An 18,689-nucleotide genomic window follows, 5' to 3' on the forward strand; every position below is an offset into this window, starting at 1 on the left:
CAAGCAAATATGAACAGCAGTAAGATCACCAAACAAGTATGTCTTCCGTCAAACTCGAGCATGCCTAAATAAATAGGACATCATAGCAGATATGCCCGGTGGGGGGCGCCGGTAGCAGACGGCCGTGCACCAGGCAAGATCATAGTACATATAGATAAGAGAAGTAATGCAAGGAGATGTTACAGTATCCCAATTGAGGTTCAGTACTGACAGCAGAGTGTTCTCATGGATTTTACTCCAGGTTTCAGCAGACAATTATACTTTCAGTAAGAGTTGCTACGAACAGTCTATCTAGCGGAAGAGATGTGTGGAGGAAAGTAACTTTGCAATTTGAGGAGTGCAGGAGCAAACAATATGCAGGTTCAGATCTATTGTGCTAACAAGTGGCACTCTTGATGCAGATCGTTATATTAGATACAAGTGCAACCAAGATGCTCAGGTGAGAGCACAAATTACAGGCAGCATACAATACATGCATAATAGCTTGCTAGTCACACATCATGCATTTCAGTTGTAAAACTGTGATCTCCTGCACATGCTCTGGAGATAAACATGTTGCTTATTAGATTTATGGTACTTGAACTTATGATTTGCATAAACATCTCCTTCACACTTGCTTAATACTGATGCATGATTTTTCTAACCATATTACTGAACTGCAATAACAATCCCCCAGTCATGTAAAACTGTAATTACACGTATTCCACGCCGGTGCCTACAGGTTGTAATTTCATACTGAATGGCAATATGATAGCTATCATGTCGGTCTTATAAAGTCTTCATCTCTGCTAGTAGACAACAGAGCATTTCAAAGGCATGTAAAGAACATTTCAAAGGCCCTCGCAAAAGAAAAAAACAGCATTTGGAAGGAGAATATCAACAACAGCCGAAATGGCCGTATAAAGAGTGATTGTCCAGCAATAGAGTATAGGGTGGTCTATGTGCAGTTTCATGTGCACATCTCAGCCTCACAGGAAACAGAGCATTCACTATAACTAAGAGGTGAAGCACCTAATTGCCATGTATTGCGTAGCACACAAGCCCTATCAATTATGACAGGAAGGGCTATCCTAGTGTGAGACGGTGAAAGAAAGGATTCTAACACACATAAGCAGACCAGGAAACATGAGCAATTCAATAACAAAAGGCATCATCAATCAATCAATCGGCTGTGCTGGTTGCGACAGCGGTAGGTCAGCTCAGATATGTGCCAGTGAAACCAGCAATAATCAATTCATTTGCATGTAAAATAACACATAAAAAACTGACAACTTGGGGCTTTATTTTCTATACTTTGCATATCTCACATACTAGTTGTCATCTACTCCCTCTTGCTCACTTTTATAAGATGCTGTAGCCATTTCAGACAGCAGTCAAAACAGTACAATGTCTGCTGTCTGAAACGTCTTATAAAAATGAACAGAGGGAGTAACCAGCAATGGTATCAGGCCAATGGTGTACTGTTTCAAAATCTGCAATGTGTGGTGGTCAAAGTTGCAGATCATGTTGTCAAAAGAGATCATATATATCCAGGCAACAGGATCATATTTCATTTGTATGCAAGCAACAGGATCATATTTCGTTTGTATGCAAGTAACAGGATCATATTTCGTTTGTATGCAAGCAACAGGAGAAAATTCGGCATATAGCACATCATATACAAGCGTGCATGCATCATAGAAATATATGCTCTTCTGAGAAAACAAATCTTGGCATTGCCCTGAAATTGCAGTTACTTGTGAAAATTTTATATGCAGCATACATTATACATCACTTGCAAATTACATATACAGATTATCAATATGGATAGCCTCTAGACATATTAGGAATCTCCACAACACTAAACCCTCGGCACCCTCAGATCTACATGAAAAATACTCTGGGCACGATAAACAGCAAAGTAAAGCAGGTAAAAACCGATGCCAAAAGAACTACAAAGACCAGTAAGATCACCAAACAAGAAGACACTTCATGCAATTTCTCACACACCATCTCAACAGACAAATAAGGAAAGACCAGATCAACTAAGACGAACCAAAAGTAAGAAAAACATAAGCATGCCTAAATAGGACAGCACGCCGGTATCAGACGGCCACACACCAGACGAAATCAATACTACATATTTGATACTAGGAAAACTAATGCAAGAAGTGGTTACTGTGTCCCAATCGAGGTTCAATGACAGCAAATATTATCATGGATCTCATTTCAGGTTTCAGCAGACAATCGTTCCAGTAAAAGCTACTGTACTACATACACATCTCCAGTGGAAGAGATGAAAAAAGATTTCCATGGAGGTTAATGCCGTCGTAGTGTGAGGATTCGTCATTGAACGCAACTTGGCCAGGTCTCAAGTCAAGTGCGACATTTTTGTTTGTATGGCAGGATGCAAGAAGCTGGCCCTGTCACCTCAACTACCTTGGAAATTACTGCAGACAGGGTGTGGGGAGCATTTTGGAAGATGCATCCCTTCTCATCCAATTTTGGAAGTTCTGAATTTTTTTTGATAGATGTCGTTTTCATTGACTCTATGAATGTGAATTGGCAATTATTTTCCAGAATACAACATGAACAGACCTACGCTGCATCCCTACTGCACAGCTCCTCCGCGAAGGTCAGCCTCCCCGCAGCAACGTTGAAGATGAACCGTGCATTCACCTGCTGCGCAGCGCCGATCACCGTCCGGTGGGACCCATGGCCCTCGACCAAGAACCGTGCTGTCGTGCCAATCACCTGAAACAGCTTCCCCGCCGTGAACACATGTCACCGCCATCCGCGAAGTGGAACACCATGCTGGGGAGCCGCGTCCGCACCGTCCTGGAAATCTTGTTGAAGACGAGCGGGCCGCCGGGTGGCCCCTTCACCTGCTTTGATCCTAGCTCATTCATCTGTGCCACCAGCTCTCTCGCCACGACAAGGTACGCTGGCTCCACTATCTTGGTGATGGTCTCAGCGGGGTTGATGCTGCAGCCGTGCCTGGTGAAGACATGACTGTCGATGTCAAGGCGCTTGTTCCCTAGGCTGATGCCGATGAGGCTGAGGTGGTAGCCCGAAGCACTCGCGGTGAGGGTGGTCGTGTGGGCGTCCCGCGGCAGGCTTGGGACTTCTATGCCAAACTGGATGAAGCCACCGGGGTTGCGCGAGGTGGTGGGATCGGGGAGGCAATAGGAGAACCTCCCGCCGGCGCGCGAACCAAACTGCGTCAGGAACGGGAGTGGCGAGGGGCTGAGGGAGAGCACCCCGCCGAGGATGTCCTCGTTGTAGAACCCAGTGGTGGCGTGCGCGCAACCAAACGCCACACCAGAAATTGACTTCACAGCACTTCGCCCGCTATGACGCAGGTGGAAGGTGTCGCGTGCGAGGTACCCGGTGGCGGAAGGTTAGGCAAAAGAGCACCCGTTGGCCGAGTGGAGGCGGTGGTAAGGTGGGACGCAGACAGGGTCATTGCCGTGGACACCACGGAACGTGGGTGACGCAGCCGGCGAGAAGAGTCTGCCGACTTGATGCAACGGTGGACGACACGGCTCACACATCACCCATGACGTGCTGGCGGAGGTGTCAAGCGCAAGGACCTTCCGCCTGCCGCCTTGTCCGGTGCCGATCGACACGAACACGCCATGCACATAGTCAGACGGCGCCAAGGCCAACGGGCGCAGGTCCTTGACGGTGTAGGAAGAGCCATTGCCAGCGTCCCCATCAGGTACCCGACTAAGGGCAACAAGCTGGAAGCTCATGCCAGTCACATTGGCTGGCTGCGTCCATGCCATTGCAAAACTCAAGAAGAGTACCGGGAGAACTGCAAGTAACTTGAACATGGTGGCTCAGGAATTCAAGCATATACTAGCGGCTCTATGCTTCTTGTTCTTGTATATATATACCAGGTATTCTTGAAGATGGCTGCCATTGATTGACATGAAACTGATCTAATCTAGAGGATTTGGGTATCCTTCCAATGGGTTCCTTTCATTTATAAGCTAGACTAGAATCCTTTCTGTTGGCCCAAACATTTAATAGTTCTTTGGAATAGCAGGAAGGCAGGAATTAGTGACTTCAATTTAAACAACACATTTATCATCCAAACAATAAATGCCGGTACACTTGAGTATCACTGCCTCTTCAACACTTGAATACTGTTCTAAAGGAAATTGGGTATCCTGACAATGGATTCCATTCATTTATAAAGCTAGAATCCCTTCTGCTGGTCCAAACATTTAATATGTTTTTGGCATAGCAACATATCTATCATTGAAACAATAAATTTAGACATTTATCTAAGATTTTTCAAGTTCTCTGTATGTGGTTGTAACAGACTTACATTGTACAACATCATTCTTATTTTGACAGAAATACAGATTGGTGATACTTCATGAGATTCGTATACAAGGCGACAGCAAAATCCTCAGGATTGCATATGAATTTCGATATTGTCGATCAATCTAACCTTTCCAAACCATGCGGCAACACAAATGACAACAGGGCGGTCGATCGTCTCCACAGGTACCAAACTTTCCTGCTCCACAATCTGCGTTGGCATCACAGATTTATTCAATATAAATCAAAAGTTTATTATGATCAGTATAAACATGTTGCTTGAGAAGCTGAGATGTCCCACGTGGTTTTATTCTTTTTATCAAAATCAGCAGTATGCTGTTCTAAGAAATAAAATAGCTAATTATGCTGAATTGGGCTGTCTGGTCCTACAAATTATACAAGTATACCATATTGATTTCAAAGGTTCTCCAGGAAACAACCAGCACCAGTGTTACAACAAAAAGGGACCATACAAAGTTAGGAGTACTTGAGATGCTCAGTATGGCATTATTTGTTTTCAAAATAACCAAAACTCGTCAGTTTATCTAAACAGTGGTACATTGTTCCAGAAGAAATGTATAAATTATTATGCTGATATTAGGATCTCTGATGCTGCAAAATGCAAACTAAAGCTAACATCATGGAGATTTCAAAGGTTCTCTAGGACACAACCAGCATCAGTATTACAACAGGAAAGTAAGTGAATCACAGTAGGCTACTCCCTCTGTCTCAAAATGTAAGGCGTTTTTTGACACTATGATAATGTCTATTTCAGAACTCAATCACTAGATAAATTGCTTTACAGAAAACACTAAGGACACTTGAATATAAAAAAGGTTTCAATATTACCTCAACATAATCAACCCGACCGCCAGCTTCAGTCAGCGTCTGCACTATCTGATCCTTTATATGTTCGCTAGCACTGTTGCTATTATTCAACGCAGCAGTTCTAGCATTTACCAGTGATCTACTAATGGATAATGCCTACAAAAAAAACAATTATCAAAGACAGATTATATTTCATCATATGTAGGAGTATCATAATTGTTTGTTCCATGACATGTATCAGCTTCTTAATCTTGTCTTTGTGGACTACCCAAAACAATAATAATACAAAGACAATCATAAATGATAAGGCATTGTGAGAAATTTAAAATGAGCACTGCTATACACACGACGTATGGACGCACGATCCACAGACGACAAGTCAGGTACATCGTAGGATCAGCTGGGGTTTTTAATCTGTGTGGCTCCTGCTCCCGTCAGGCACAAATCGTCCAGCAGTCAATCGTGTGCAGAGCACTTTCGATTTAAAATTTTGCTGTCTTTTGTAAACGCACCCTTCAAAAGTCAGAATACAAGTGTGCAAAAACAGTGTCAGTTTGTGCAGAAGACGAACCTTCTCCCTTTCCTCAGGCGATAGGCGGACGTTGCGAGAGCTCATGGCAAGACCATCTGCTTCTCGCACTATTTCTGATCCTATTATCTCTACGGCAAAATCAAGGTCGCGAACCTGAAAACAGCATGAGCATATCTCTGTAACTGAAGCAACTGAAAATACTCTGAGCTAACAGAATTAATGTAACCGAGGGCCCGAAGCATCAAAACAGAAGCAGACATGGTATCCGTCAGAGCATCTGAAATGGAGGCAAAACTGCTCCCGAAAAAAACATTTGTATGCACTGCCCAGAAGAATGTACTTATCAGGTTATCAAAACTGTCCATCTAGGGGATCTGTAACTCCCCAAGTAATTGTCAAATTCTGTTACTCACCATTCGGCAGATGAGACGCCATTGCTGATAATCCTTCTTCCCGAACATGGCGACGTCAGGCTCGACGACGTTGAACAGCTTGGCGACGACGGTGGCCACCCCACGGAAGAACACTGGCCGGCTGGCCCCACACAGCCCCTTCTCCAGCCGCTCCACCCGGATCCACGTCTCGTGCCCGTCCCCGCCCGCCTCCAGGCAGGAAGAGGCCGCAGCGCCGCCCGGAGCCTCGGCGGGGCGGCCAGATACAGCGGCGCCGCGGTAGTACAGGTCTGGGGGGTTGAAGACGGCGTGGACGGCGCCGGTGGAGGCGAGCTTGCGGAGGTCGCCGGCGAGGTCGGAGGGGTAGGTGGCGAGGTCCTCGGTGGGGGCGAACTGGCTGGGGTTGACGTAGATGGAGACGACGACGGCGACGGGGCCGGGCACGGCCGCCGCGGCGGAGACGAGCGAGAGGTGGCCCTCGTGCAGGAAGCCCATGGTGGGCACGAGCACCACCGTCTTGCCCTCGGCGCGTTGCCGCCGCGACCACGCCCGCATCGCCGCCTTGTCCCGGATCACCTCCGGCTCGCCCGCCACCGCCGCCATGGGATTAGGAGCAGGGCAGTCGTCAGATGAGTCCAAGCGGGGAGCGGAGAAAGAAGTCAAAGTTTTGGAGGCGACGGGGAAGATGACAAGATTGCGGCGGCCTTGTGGGGGAATCGAATCGGGAGACGAGAGCGAAAGAAGCGTTTTTTATTCAAAAACAAGACAGCGACGGGTCCTGTTTTGGCGAACCGTCACGTTGCTTCCGTTCCGGCTCGCTCGATGGGGGGGCGTCGCCGCCGCAACAGCAGGCGGGAGCACGCGAGCGCGCCGGAGGCCGGTGGTGACCGCGCTCTCCTCGAGAGGGAGGCGTCGGAGGGGGGAGAGATCCTGAGGAGGAAAAAGGAGATGATGGAGGCGATGGCGGCCACGGATCTTTCACCGGGCACGAAGCCCGCGACGGAGCCGGCCGGAGCCGGGAAGAAGAAAAGGAAGAAGATGGTGAAGACGAGGCTACCGCAGGCGCTCATCAAGCAAATGATGGCGAGCCCCTACAGGCCCATGCCCATCCCCGACGACGAGCTGGCCAAGCGTCCCAGGTACTACCGCGAGTTCTACGCCACAGCCATGGATCGAGCCGACAAGGTCGCGGCCTACCAGCGGGCCCTCGTCAACCAGTACGTGGCCAGGGGCTACGCCGAGGACGAAGAGGAGGTCACCGACGACGAGTCGGAGGAGAACTAGCCAGGGCAGCAGCAAGCAAAGGGGGGCATTCAAGATGTTCATCGGCTCGTGCTGAATAATTCCTAGTACTACAGTACATGTTATTTACCAATTACCACCCTGATGTTATTATCACACCTTAATTGCTAGTACTAGTGATCCCATTGCTATTTTGGCTGCAAGAAATTGGCATAACCTTGCCTCATTTCGGGGCACCAAATAGCACGAAGTCGACAGGAAATTGCAGCAAAAGCATCACTAGAACACACATGATGACTACTACTGTAGTTTTCTATGACAGCAAACAGCACATAATCATCATCATATAGTTCAACAATCCAGATCCACATTTAACTAAAGCATAAAGTGAGTGACTAGTTACATAATAAACTCACCTGGTTCTGTGCTTCGCAGATTATGTAACAACACTTCAGCCCAACGGCAACATCTTCTTTGGGGCCATCTTTTTCACCACTTTCTTTACATTTCTTTGTAGAGAAACAGCTGCCTGGCTCTGAGATGCTGCAGCTAGTTGCCTGCATATATAAACACTTGTATTTCTTAGGAAGATTAAAAGTAAGATTTAGTAGAGCAGAAAGGTAAAAATTACCTTCTAGTCACAGGCCCTGGGCTGGCTTTCAATGTTGCCGCACTTGCGGTAATGAACAGCAGCAGCAGCTTCTACACATGCAGGTTCGTCTAGCCAATCGACCATCTTTCAGAGATGTCTTCTTGCTCCTCCTTTCTTCCCGTGAACAACAGATCACAAATGTTAGTAAATTTACATACAAGTATAGAACAGTATCTGAAAAAACAGGTTTGAATGCCATTTTTTGAGACCTTCTCATGCCTTATCTCTGAATCAACTGATTGCCAACAAATCCCAGTGAGATCTTCAGCACCTCCACCAAGAGCATTGACAGCACCAAACATGCCTCCCAAATGGACAAGAAGAGGACACTGATGGGTGTATATATCAGCACCAATACATTCTGAAACACAGCTCCAGATTTCCTGGGGTTCAGGAGTTCAGGAGTTTGGTGCACACAGGGCTCTAGGTTGGCATTCCTCTTTTCTGTCAGGAAATTAGAATGTGGTATTTTATCACATTAACCTTCACCGGAGGGACAAGCGTGTCGTCCAGCATCTCATATATCTGTATTGTGTGTCAAAGCATTGTTCGTGGAATAAAATAAGCTTGTTCATCAAAGAGATCGATCACCCTGGAAAAAATTCAAAGAGATTGATCAGCTGGTGCAAGCTTGCAACTGCATCGACAGCTCACACTGTTTCAGTCAGTCGATCCTTCTTCATCATCTGGGGGACAAGCGTGTCGTCCAGCATCTCATATATCTCTGCACACTGTGGATGCCCCTGATCCCTGGAGAAGAACATGTGGGTCCTCGCATCCACCACGATCTGGCTAACCCCGGGCGTCCTCCTCACGTTGCTCCCCTTCATAGCCTTCCACACACCTGCCATCTCCTCCCACCTCCTACCTGACCCAAACACATTGGCCAGAACCTTGTAGTAGCCATCTGAATCTGAACCAGAGGGGCCGTCAGACTTGGCAAGAGCCTCCCCCACTTCCCTTGCTGCATCCACCTCATTATGCATCATGCAGGCCCCCAGCAGCGTCCTCAGGACAGCGTCGTCGTGCATATCCAATGGCATGGTGGCAACGATCTTCATTGCTTCCCTCACATGCCCTGCACGGCCGAGGATGTCAACGAGGCAGGTGTGGTGCTCGATTGTCGCTTCGAGCCCGTAGCAGGAAATTGATGCGAAGATTGCCCGGCCTTTGTCGACAAGACCGGCATGGCTGCAGGCTGACAGCACTGCCGTGAAGGTGGTCGAGCTGGGCTTGTATCCATTTCGCAGCATCTGAGCAAAGGCCTGCAGCGCGTAGGAGGCACAGCCATGGTTGGCGAAGGCTTGCATCATCGATGTCCATGTGATGGCATCCTTCTCTTGTAACATCTTGAAAGCTTGCCAGGCAGAGCGCAGGTCGCCGCTCCTTGAGTACATGGTGAGCAGAGCGTTTCCTAAGGAGGTGTCTGACAGGAGACCTCGTGTGGTAACGAAGCCATGGATTTGCCCAACTTCAATTGTGCTATTGGATGTAACCAAGACACTGATCAATGTGGTGATGTCAGGAGATACTGCTGACCGGAGCATGAGAAGAAATAAACCAATGATTTCGTCCTTACGCTCGTCCTTGGCATAGCCATGGATCAGGGCATTCCAGCTCACCAGGTTCTTTGCGGGCATTGAATCAAACAAACTCTGAGCCTCATTCATCTGGCCGTCGTTGGCATAAGCAGTGACCATCGCATTCCATGCCGCAATGTCCTTGTTTCTCGGCATTCTGTCGAAGAACTCTCTCGCCATCGAAACGCGACCGTTCTGCGCTAAGCCAGTGACCATCGTGGTCCAAGAAACCACATTCCTACCCGGCATCCTCTCGAACAGCCGGACCGCCTCGTCCACTTTCCCAGCACGGAGGAAACCGGAGATCATGGCGCTCCAAGAATACGGGTTCCTCTGGGGCATCCTGTCGAACAGCTCCATGGCCTCCTGGAAGTCGCTATGGTCGGCGTAGGCCTTCACCATGACCGTCCAGGTGACCACGTTCCTCTCCGGCATCTGGTCGAACAGCTCCCTCGCCTCCCTCAGCATGCCGCTGCCCACGTACCCCTGCGCCATCGCCGTCCAGGAGACGACGTTGCGGGCCGGCATCGCGTCGAACAGCTTGCGCGCCTCGTCGACACGCCCGGCGCGGCAGTACCCGGATACCATGGAGGTCCACGCCGCCACGCTCTTGACCGCCATTCCGTCAAACAGCCTGCGGGCGCGGTCGACGCGGCCGGCCTTGAGGTGCCCGTCGAGCGTGACGGTGTCCGGATGGGGGCCGCGGGCGGACGCGGGCGCCTGCGCGCGCGGGAGGTCGCGGGACCTCAGGTGGAGGCCGATCGTGGCGGCGTAGGCCACGGCGTCCCGGCGCGGCCTTTCGTCGAGCACCGCGCGGACCTGGTCATCGGCGGTGTGGAGGTCGCGGCGGGCGGGGGCTCGTGGATACTGATCGGCGCGGTTTGCGAAGGCGCCATGGAGGCGGGAAAAGACGGCGTGGAGCGAGGGACGGAGGAGCAGCCGCCGGCGCCTCCGGCGAGGAAAGGCGCGGGACATGCTCGGCTCCGCCGTCTGACGGGAGAAATTTTTTTTTTTTCGAATGTTGCGACGGGAGAAAAGTAGGTAGAGTGGCAACGGCTCGATTTCTGCAGTATCTGGCGTCTGAAGTTGTTTCTGAATCTCTGCACGTTTGCCCTCTACTCAGAAAAATTCACATGTGTTTTTTTCTTTCTAGGGAAATGCCATCGTGGCGGTTTGTTATATTCATGTGTAAACAGGGTTACTCCCTCTGTAAATTAATATAAGAGCGTTTAGATCACTAAAATAGTAATCTAAATGCTCTTATATTAGTTTACGGAGGAAGTACATCGTCTGATAAAACATCGGACTGGCAGAGAACCCTTCGTGAGTCCTCCGGCTTACTAGCCAACAAATCTGCCGCCATATTGGCTTCCTAGGACATTCAAGATTGAGAGAATTCCTTATTTAACACCGTGCCTAAATTTTATGCCCTATTTGACATCCAGAAATAATTTCTTTCCTATCTAACAACGAGTTTAAATTTTATGCCTTCATTTTGAGCTAAAATGACACTTGAAAAGACCCCTTTGCCCTCAAGTGGTATGTTTGTGTGCGCGTGTGTGTGCTGTTGCGTGTGCGCGCGCGTACGTGCGTGCTACTGCTGAGTGTCTGTGTGTGTGCGTGTGTGTTTGCTACTGCATGTGTACATGTGTATTTGCTAGTGGGTGTGTACGTGCATGTGTGTGTGCGCACGCGCATGCTGTTGCGTGCATATGTGTTGTGTGCATCCGTGCTGCGTGCGTGTGTGTGTGATACGAGCGTGCAGTGATGAGGACAGAAATATTTTTCATGTGTGGCAGAGTTTATGAAGGGCAAAATCATATATAATATAACTGTGCAAGAGCTCGCTAGAATAGTACATATAACTTTGTGTTCAACAAATACGATCAAACTGCGTGTACTCTTTTTAAAGGAGAAACGTGTGGAGTGCACTGAAGGCACATGCTGACCAAGGAGCACGGCCCATTAGCCATTATCCATTATCTATCAGCAATCAGACCAGCAGGGCCGGCACGGACGCACGGCTAAGCTAAAACCAAACACGTCTATACAGGAGTATGCTAGCTAGTATATCATACAACTAAGTATGTGCACCAAATATTAGGTATGGCGGGCACCAAATCTTGCCACATTGCTGGCTTCGCCCCTGCGTGCGTGTGTGTTGTTGTGTGCGTGCACATGCGTGTGTGTTGCTATGTGTGTGCTACTCCCTCGCACTGATGTTGCGTGTGTGCTACTGCCCCACGCACACACATATCACATGAAGGACAAAAGAGTCTTTTCCGGTCTTATTTAGACTTAAAATGGACAAAAGTGTTATAAAAGGCATAAAATTTAGACTCGCTGTTAAATAAGGAAGAAAAAGTTTTTCAGTGTCAAATAAGGAAACGAAATTTAAGATAGTATTAAATAAGGAATTCTTTCTTCAAGATTCACATGTTTGTGCAACAGAGGGAAAGAAGCTTCGTGCTACACAATATTTGCCTCCTACAGGATACCTGGTACTTCTTCCGTTCGAAAAAGTTTGTCTCAAACTTGTCTTTCAAGTAGATGTATCTTGGTACTAGATACATCCATTTAAGGGACAAGCTTTTCCAGACGGAGGAAATACTCAATTAAGCAGGCGCTTATGTGGACATAAGGAAGCATTGATTTAGTTTCTGGTGGTGTGATACAACACATTCCAAGCCGAGCTTTATGTAGCTGCTCCTTCACAAGTTTTCCCTGAATGAAACCAAATATTAGGAGAGAAAAAATCCAACAAATAAATTAAAAATAATAATGCATATAATGCGGCTCTAGAACCTAGCGAGGGTGGCCGTGTGAACTCACGAAGAGCAAGGTCTCGCTGTAACATTTTTCAGAATTGCATGTTCAGTACTACTCCCTCCGTTCCTAAATATTTGTCTTTCTAGTTTTTAAATATTTGTTTTTCTAGAGATTTCAACAACTGACTACATACGGAGCAAAATAAATGAATCTATACTTTAAAATATGTCTATATACCATTTGAAATCCCTAAAAGACAAATATTTAGGAACGGAGGGAGTAGAACAAAGCTTTGCCTAGATTCTGTACAACAGAGGCAGCTTTCAAGGATACAAGATGATTCACATTGAGTGGCTGTGACTTCTTCAGAGGAAAAGAAAAGAGCTCACTAGTCCAGCTCGGCAAACATAATGTTGGACAGAGCTTCCAAATACCTACTGTACTATTCTGTCCAATCAAGGATGTAAAAAAAATCAGCCCAGCAAAAGTATACAAGCAAACATGCCCCGTGACACATCACTTTCAGTAGAGGGAAATAGCTCAGCTCGTCGGATTTATGCAACTGAATCACATCGCCGAGTCAAGATAAAGAGAATACAAAAATCCATGCACTGATTTGCTTGATAACATTTCAAATGTTTCTCAGGATCATAGATCCAAAGATTACAGGCTGCCTGCATGAGAAACGAAATGAGACTACAAAATCAAAGCTTCGGTTGCCTGCCTCAAGCTTCAAAGCAGAAAAAAGTTGCGACATTCAGACGGAGCTTCAAAATTCAGACTACAGGTGCGATGAGCAGCACCCCGACCGCGAATCACCGTCGCATGACAGCAGCACGACGGCCGCTGAACCTCCGTCGCGGCCACCAAATCACCGTCACGTCGGGAGCAGCTGCTGCGGGCGCCGAGTCGCCCATGCTAAGATAAGGGGGTATGTGAACAGAATTTTAAGTGGCTTGCTGGTAATTCCACTTTTGATCTCTGCCGTCCAGTATATCCATCTAATGGGCCACGGTGGAAGCTTTCTGATTTGCCCTGAATTTCAGTTTTCACCGGATACTTTGCCCTTCTTGAATTGCCAAAGCCATTTGCCTGCAAATATAAACACTTGGATTACTTAGGAAGATTAAAAATAAGATTCAATGGAGTAAAATGGTGGCGATTTATATTTTTTTACCTTCTAGTCACAGGCACTGGGATGGCTTGCAGTGTTGCCACAGTGAGCAGCAGCAACTTCTTCTATTGCCAATCGGCCATCTTTCACTGATTTCTTCTTACTCTTCCTTTTGCTGTGAACACCACATCACAAATACTAGTGAAATTACATACAACAGTAACTGATAGAGAGGTTTGAGTGCCTTCTTTTTAACTCCATTGATTGGACAGAGCCAATTACACATTTTGAATCTTATTCTCGTTGCCCATGCGAGTCTTCTTCACTGGTGGTTCCCACTCTTGGACCTACATGTTAGTGGCTCTATCTCTCCTTGATAAGCAACCCTAAACCTCTCCGATGAGAAAAGGTAAATAGTTAGGGTGTGTGTGGATAATGAGATAGACTTTCTCAATTTTTTTTCGAAACGGAGGCAAAAGATTTGCCTCATCTATTAAAGTAGAGGAGAATAGAGTTTTGTAGAGTTACACAAGGCCGAAGTACGGCATGACAATTACTCGCACAATACAATTTTCCCTAATTGTTTAGCCCTTGTAGTAACCCATAGGTTGGCCTCATCTATAATAAGCTTGAGAAGGATTGGCGGTGGCGTCTCTTTGTGGCGGAAGACTCTAGCGTTCCTTTCATTCCAAATTGTCCAGGATACGAGCATGGTAAGGGAGGCCATGGCTCGACGATCCGGAATGCTCGAATTGGTGCGTTTGTCCCACCAAGAGAGGAGGGAATCCTCAAGGTGCCAGTCAGAAGGGTCCAGATGCGCAAGCCCATACTTGTCAATGAGCATCTGCCAAAGCCTTAAGGTGAAGCGGCATTTGGCGAATAGGTGGGCGCCCGACTCCTGCACCTGCTTACAGAGCGGGCAAAGACCGTAGTTGTCCCAGCCATGTCGCTCTAGCCTGTCGGCGGTCCAAATCCGATCTTGTAAGGCCAGCCAGGAGAAGAATTTGACCTTAGAGGGCGCCCACATTTTCCAGACCATGGAGTCCATGGGGGAAAGCGTCAAACCCAGAAATTGTGCCTTGTATGCAGTGGACGCCGAATATGAGCCATCCAAAGAGTGCTTCCAAATGATGTCATCCTCAGAGTGGATGTCGAGGTGTATGTCATGGATGAGCATCCAAAGAGTGAAAAATTCCCGCACATGCTGGCTAGTGATAGTGATGTCTCGTCTGATCGTAAGCATCCAAGCATTCTCTGTAATAGCCTCTCGCACCTTCCAGTTCTTTCTCCTCGAGGCCTCAAAGACGAGAGGTGCAATGTCCTTCGGCTTGCGGCCAAGCAGCCAGGGGGAGTCCTAAAAAGGCGTTTTGGCCCCATTGCCCACGATGATGGAAGTGGAGGCGTAGAAAAATCACGGTCCTCCTCAGTGCAAGGGTTGCCCAGGCCGACCCAGAGCTTGGACGGCTCTTTCCATTCAAACCAAAGCCATCTGAGCCTCAAAGCACGAGCAAAATTGACGGTGTTAAGAACACCCAAACCCCCATAGCTGGTGGGGCGGCAGACCATGTCCCAGTTGACTTTACATTTGGCACCGGTGGTCTTGTCAGAGCCGGACCAAAGAAAAGCTAGCTCAATCTTGTTGAGGTTGTCAAGGGAACCCTGCGGGACAATGAGTGGTGTGATGGAGTACACAGCCTGAGAGGTGATGACAGAGTGAACAAGGGCCGTGCGCCCAATGGTGGTGATGTTCTGCCCATCCCAGGTGACCAATTTTCCAGCTGCCTTGTCCTGGAGGTATTGGAAGTCAACTTTCTTCAGTCTCCAAACCGATAGCGGGAGGCCCAAGTATTTGATAGGGAAAAACGCCCTGGTCGCCGGGATGCTGCTGAGAATGCTCACAAGATCAAGGTTGGCGCATCGAATGGGAACGACAGAGCTTTTGTGGAAGTTGGTGCAAAGGCCCGTGACGTCTCCAAAGCCTTTTAAGATGGTTGCAAGGTTGTCAATATCACTCTTAATTGGCGCCATGAACACGGCAGCGTCATCCGCATAGAGGGAGGTTCTGACCATTGTACCTCGGCCACGAATCTTATGAATGATTCCCTTGCGCGTAGCCAAGTCGAGGATCGTGTGCAACGGGTCAATTGCGAGCACAAAGAGCAGAGGCGAGATGGGGTCTCCTTGGCGAAAACCACGTCCATGCCTGATGGGGGGGCCAGGCAGGCCGTTGAGGAGGAAGCGCGAGGACGAGGAGGAAAGCAATGCCGCAATCCAATTTCTGAATTTATCAGGGAACCCCATGCGTTGCATGAGATCCAAGACATACTCCCATCGGACTGAGTCAAAAGCCTTTTTGATGTCCAGCTTGAATAATAGAGCTGGAGTCTTGCACTTGTGCAGCCGACGAGCGAAGTTGCGAACATACATGAAATTATCATGAATGCTTCTCTTCTTGATAAATGCACTCTGCGCATTGGAAACCAGAGCATCCATGAGCGGCGCTAGGCGAATGGACAGCACCTTGGCGATGATTTTGGCAACGGCATGGATAAGACTAATAGGCCTATAGTCGGAGATCCCCTCAGCGCCGTCCTTCTTGGGCAATAAGACCACATTGGCAGAGTTTAGCCATTGTAGTTGTCCGTGCGCAGGGAGTCAAAGCAGTGGATGACTCACATGAAGTCCACCTTGATGAGGTCCCAACATTTCTTGAAGAAAATGCCCGTGAAGCCGTCCGGGCCGGGAGCTTTGTCGTTGGGCATTTCTTTGATAGCAGCCCAGACCTCGTCCTCGGTGATGACAACGCCAAGAGCGTGGAGGTTGTGATGCTGGATGTCAAGCTCATCCCAGTTAAAGTCTACGTTACTGTTGGTTCCAATCCGCCCCATGACCTCGGAGAAGTGGTCGTGGATGATCTTCTCCTTCTGCCCATGCTCAGTCACCCAACCGTGAGCCTGTTTGATGCAGTGAATATGGTTTTTTCTTCTGGCATTGACACGGCGATGGAAAAAATTTGTGTTCCCATCCCCTTCTTTGAGGTTGGCCACCCTCGCACACTGGCTCTTCCTAGCTCTCTGAAGGACCGCCAGGCTAATAACTCACCGTTTAAGTCTAGCCCGAAGGTCGGACTCGGCAGGGGAGAGGAGACGCGTCTCTTGAGCAATGTCCAACCAAAGGATGACCAACAGAGCCGCATAGAGTTGGACGTTGGCCTTCGAGAACATTTTTCTACTCCATTCCAAAAGTAGGAGGGAGGTTTTTCTGAGCTTATGATGAAGGACTTGATAGGGCTCCAAGTGGGGCACGTGCTCGTTCCAGGCCGTTTGGATCACCTCAGTGAACCCAGGCAAGGAGACCCAAATGTTTTCAAATTTGAAGGAGCGGGGACGTCTGGGTCCTTTGTCATCTGCCAGGAGCAGCGGACAGTGGTCCGACAAGGAGGATGAAAGTGCGTGGAGAACGTGGGTGTTGTATGTGGTGTCCCACTCTGCATTGCAGAAGAAGGAGTCTAGCTTGCACAGGGTTGGATTGGATCGCTCGTTACTCCAGGTGAAGCGCCTGTTTTGAAGATGGATTTCCTTAAGCTCACAAGACTGCAGCGTCGCACGGAAGCGGTTGATCCTACTTGTGTTCACGTTTCTCTTATTTTTGTCCCTAGCACGATAAATTTGATTGAAGTCGCCTGAGGCCAATCAGGCGACTCCCGGCAGCGGCTTGTGGCTGAGGAGCTCCGCAAAAAAGGCATCCTTGCACGCCGAGTCGGTGGGACCATACATCGAAGTGGTTTTGAATGTAGCTCCAGTATCCCAGATGCGTACCGTGGCCGACAGACAATAAGAAGATGTGGCAATGTCAGAGACCTTCAGGAGGCCTTGATCCCAAAGCAGGAGGATGCCGCCACGGGTCCCCTCAGCTGGCCGCTGTGCGAAGCCACGAAGCCTATTTCCGCCAATGGAAGCCGCAATGAACATGTCGATGGAGCTGAGCTTTGTTTCTTGGAGGCAGACAAGGTGACATGAGGTGCCCTCGATTGTTGCCTTAACAGTAGCCCTGCGGTCTGGGCAATTTAGCCCTCTCACGTTCCAACTCAGAGTGTCGATAGGTTGCTCATGCATGGGAAACATAGAGATTCTCAGGATACAATCTGATGGCAGAATACAACTTGGGGTTGAAGCAACTAAGGCAAGGCATAAAGCCAGTACTGCTAACAAGTAGCAAGTTCCATGCCACACACGGCAAGGACCCCTTACAGGAAATGCAATCTAAAAGCACTAACATGGGATAACTAGACGACCCTACAGCGGCACTACAAGCAATTTTCTTCAAACTGTAGCTTCTTGCTCGCCCGTACCAGCAGCGGTAGGTTCCATTGTCGACTCTCCTCCATGCCCAATGAGGGCGTCTTCCACTGCGTTGACAGCGCCATTGTCCAGCTGGAAGAAATCACGCATGGCCACAATTATCTCTGGGGTCAGTTGCTCTTTGAATTTCAGCGAGAAAGCAGCAAGGGTGGCTTCAGTAACATCTTCTCCATCTCTGGTGATGCCCAGACTCCGGCATTCCAGCCATTCGGCCATTTTAGCCGCTGGTACGGCCTCGGGACGGACGGACGGGCGCCGCACACGCTGAAGCGAGATGCCCCCAGAGCTGTTGCAGATCTTCAGCCCAGCAATCGTCTTCCGGCGAGCTCGCAGGTTCTTAGGAGGAGATACAGCGGGTGGAGGTTGCGGGCTGCACAGCGAGGAGGCCCGCTCCAGCAGCGCCGGCTCTCGCACAGCAAACAACTGTGAAGGCAGCACAAAGCACAGCAGAGATCTCCAGCACCTCCATTCACCAAAAGTGTTTCCAGCACCAAGCATGCCTCCCCAAATGGACAAGAGGAGGACTACAGATGGGTGTATATATTTTTAGGAGTGTCGAGAAACTCCTTACCATCAGCAAGTTTCATGGCATGCACCCCATCAGTCAATATGCAAGACAGCAGAGATCCAGTACCACTAGAGATAGCCATCAACAAATTCTGGAAGACAGTTCCAGATTTCTTGAGGTTCAGGAGTTCAGTAGCTAAAGAAACTCATGAACACAGGGTGGTGTTCCTCTTTTCTACTTCCTCCGTTCCCAAATATAAGTCTTTTTAGAGATTCCAATATGGACTACATACAGAGCAAAATGAGTGAATCTGCACTATAAACTACGTCTATATACATCTGTATGTAGTCCATATAGAAATCTCTAAAAGGATTTGTATTTAGGAACCGGGGGGGGGGGG

General features: G+C 48.5%; 2 protein-coding genes and 1 pseudogene across 3 annotated transcripts; all 3 read right to left on the bottom strand.

Moving 5' to 3' along the window:
* Nucleotides 1-1,836: 1,836 nt before the first annotated feature.
* Nucleotides 1,837-4,044, bottom strand: LOC123087559 (aspartyl protease family protein At5g10770-like; annotated as a pseudogene).
* A 201-nt stretch (nt 4,045-4,245) lies between these two features.
* On the bottom strand, nt 4,246-6,814 carry LOC123087560 (pantoate--beta-alanine ligase). Its single transcript, XM_044509600.1, has 4 exons — nt 6,085-6,814; nt 5,711-5,824; nt 5,161-5,295; nt 4,246-4,522 (listed from the first exon to the last, which is right to left on the bottom strand). Exons 1-4 carry the CDS (start codon nt 6,664-6,666, stop codon nt 4,400-4,402), a joined length of 954 nt encoding a protein of 317 aa, XP_044365535.1. The 5' UTR covers nt 6,667-6,814; the 3' UTR covers nt 4,246-4,399.
* Nucleotides 5,188-10,580, bottom strand: LOC123087557 (pentatricopeptide repeat-containing protein At2g35030, mitochondrial-like). 2 transcript variants are annotated; one of them, XM_044509599.1, is made up of 5 exons: nt 8,167-10,580; nt 7,937-8,067; nt 7,722-7,862; nt 5,711-5,824; nt 5,188-5,295 (listed from the first exon to the last, which is right to left on the bottom strand). In XM_044509599.1, the coding sequence occupies exon 1, from the start codon at nt 10,510-10,512 to the stop codon at nt 8,608-8,610; it is 1,905 nt and encodes a 634-aa protein (XP_044365534.1). In that variant the 5' UTR covers nt 10,513-10,580; the 3' UTR covers nt 5,188-5,295; nt 5,711-5,824; nt 7,722-7,862; nt 7,937-8,067; nt 8,167-8,607. The 2 variants fall into 2 exon arrangements, with proteins under 2 accessions (XP_044365534.1, XP_044365533.1); XM_044509598.1 differs by having other exon boundaries at nt 7,937-8,071.
* Between the last annotated feature and the right edge of the window lie 8,109 nt (nt 10,581-18,689).

The sequence above is a fragment of the Triticum aestivum genome, chromosome 4A (assembly GCF_018294505.1).
Source record: "Triticum aestivum cultivar Chinese Spring chromosome 4A, IWGSC CS RefSeq v2.1, whole genome shotgun sequence".
Taxonomy (NCBI): domain Eukaryota; kingdom Viridiplantae; phylum Streptophyta; class Magnoliopsida; order Poales; family Poaceae; genus Triticum; species Triticum aestivum.

Coding starts and splice junctions, on each gene's coding strand:
- LOC123087560 (XM_044509600.1), bottom strand. CDS start 6,666: ATGGCGGCGGTGGCGGGCGAGCCGGAGGTGATCCGGGACAAGGCGGCG. Junction 5,825..6,084: donor GGCGTCTCATCTGCCGAATG/GTGAGTAACAGA, acceptor TGCTGTTTTCAG/GTTCGCGACCTTGATTTTGC. Junction 4,523..5,160: donor GTCGGGTTGATTATGTTGAG/GTAATATTGAAA, acceptor ATGCCAACGCAG/ATTGTGGAGCAGGAAAGTTT.
- LOC123087557 (XM_044509599.1), bottom strand. CDS start 10,512: ATGTCCCGCGCCTTTCCTCGCCGGAGGCGCCGGCGGCTGCTCCTCCGT.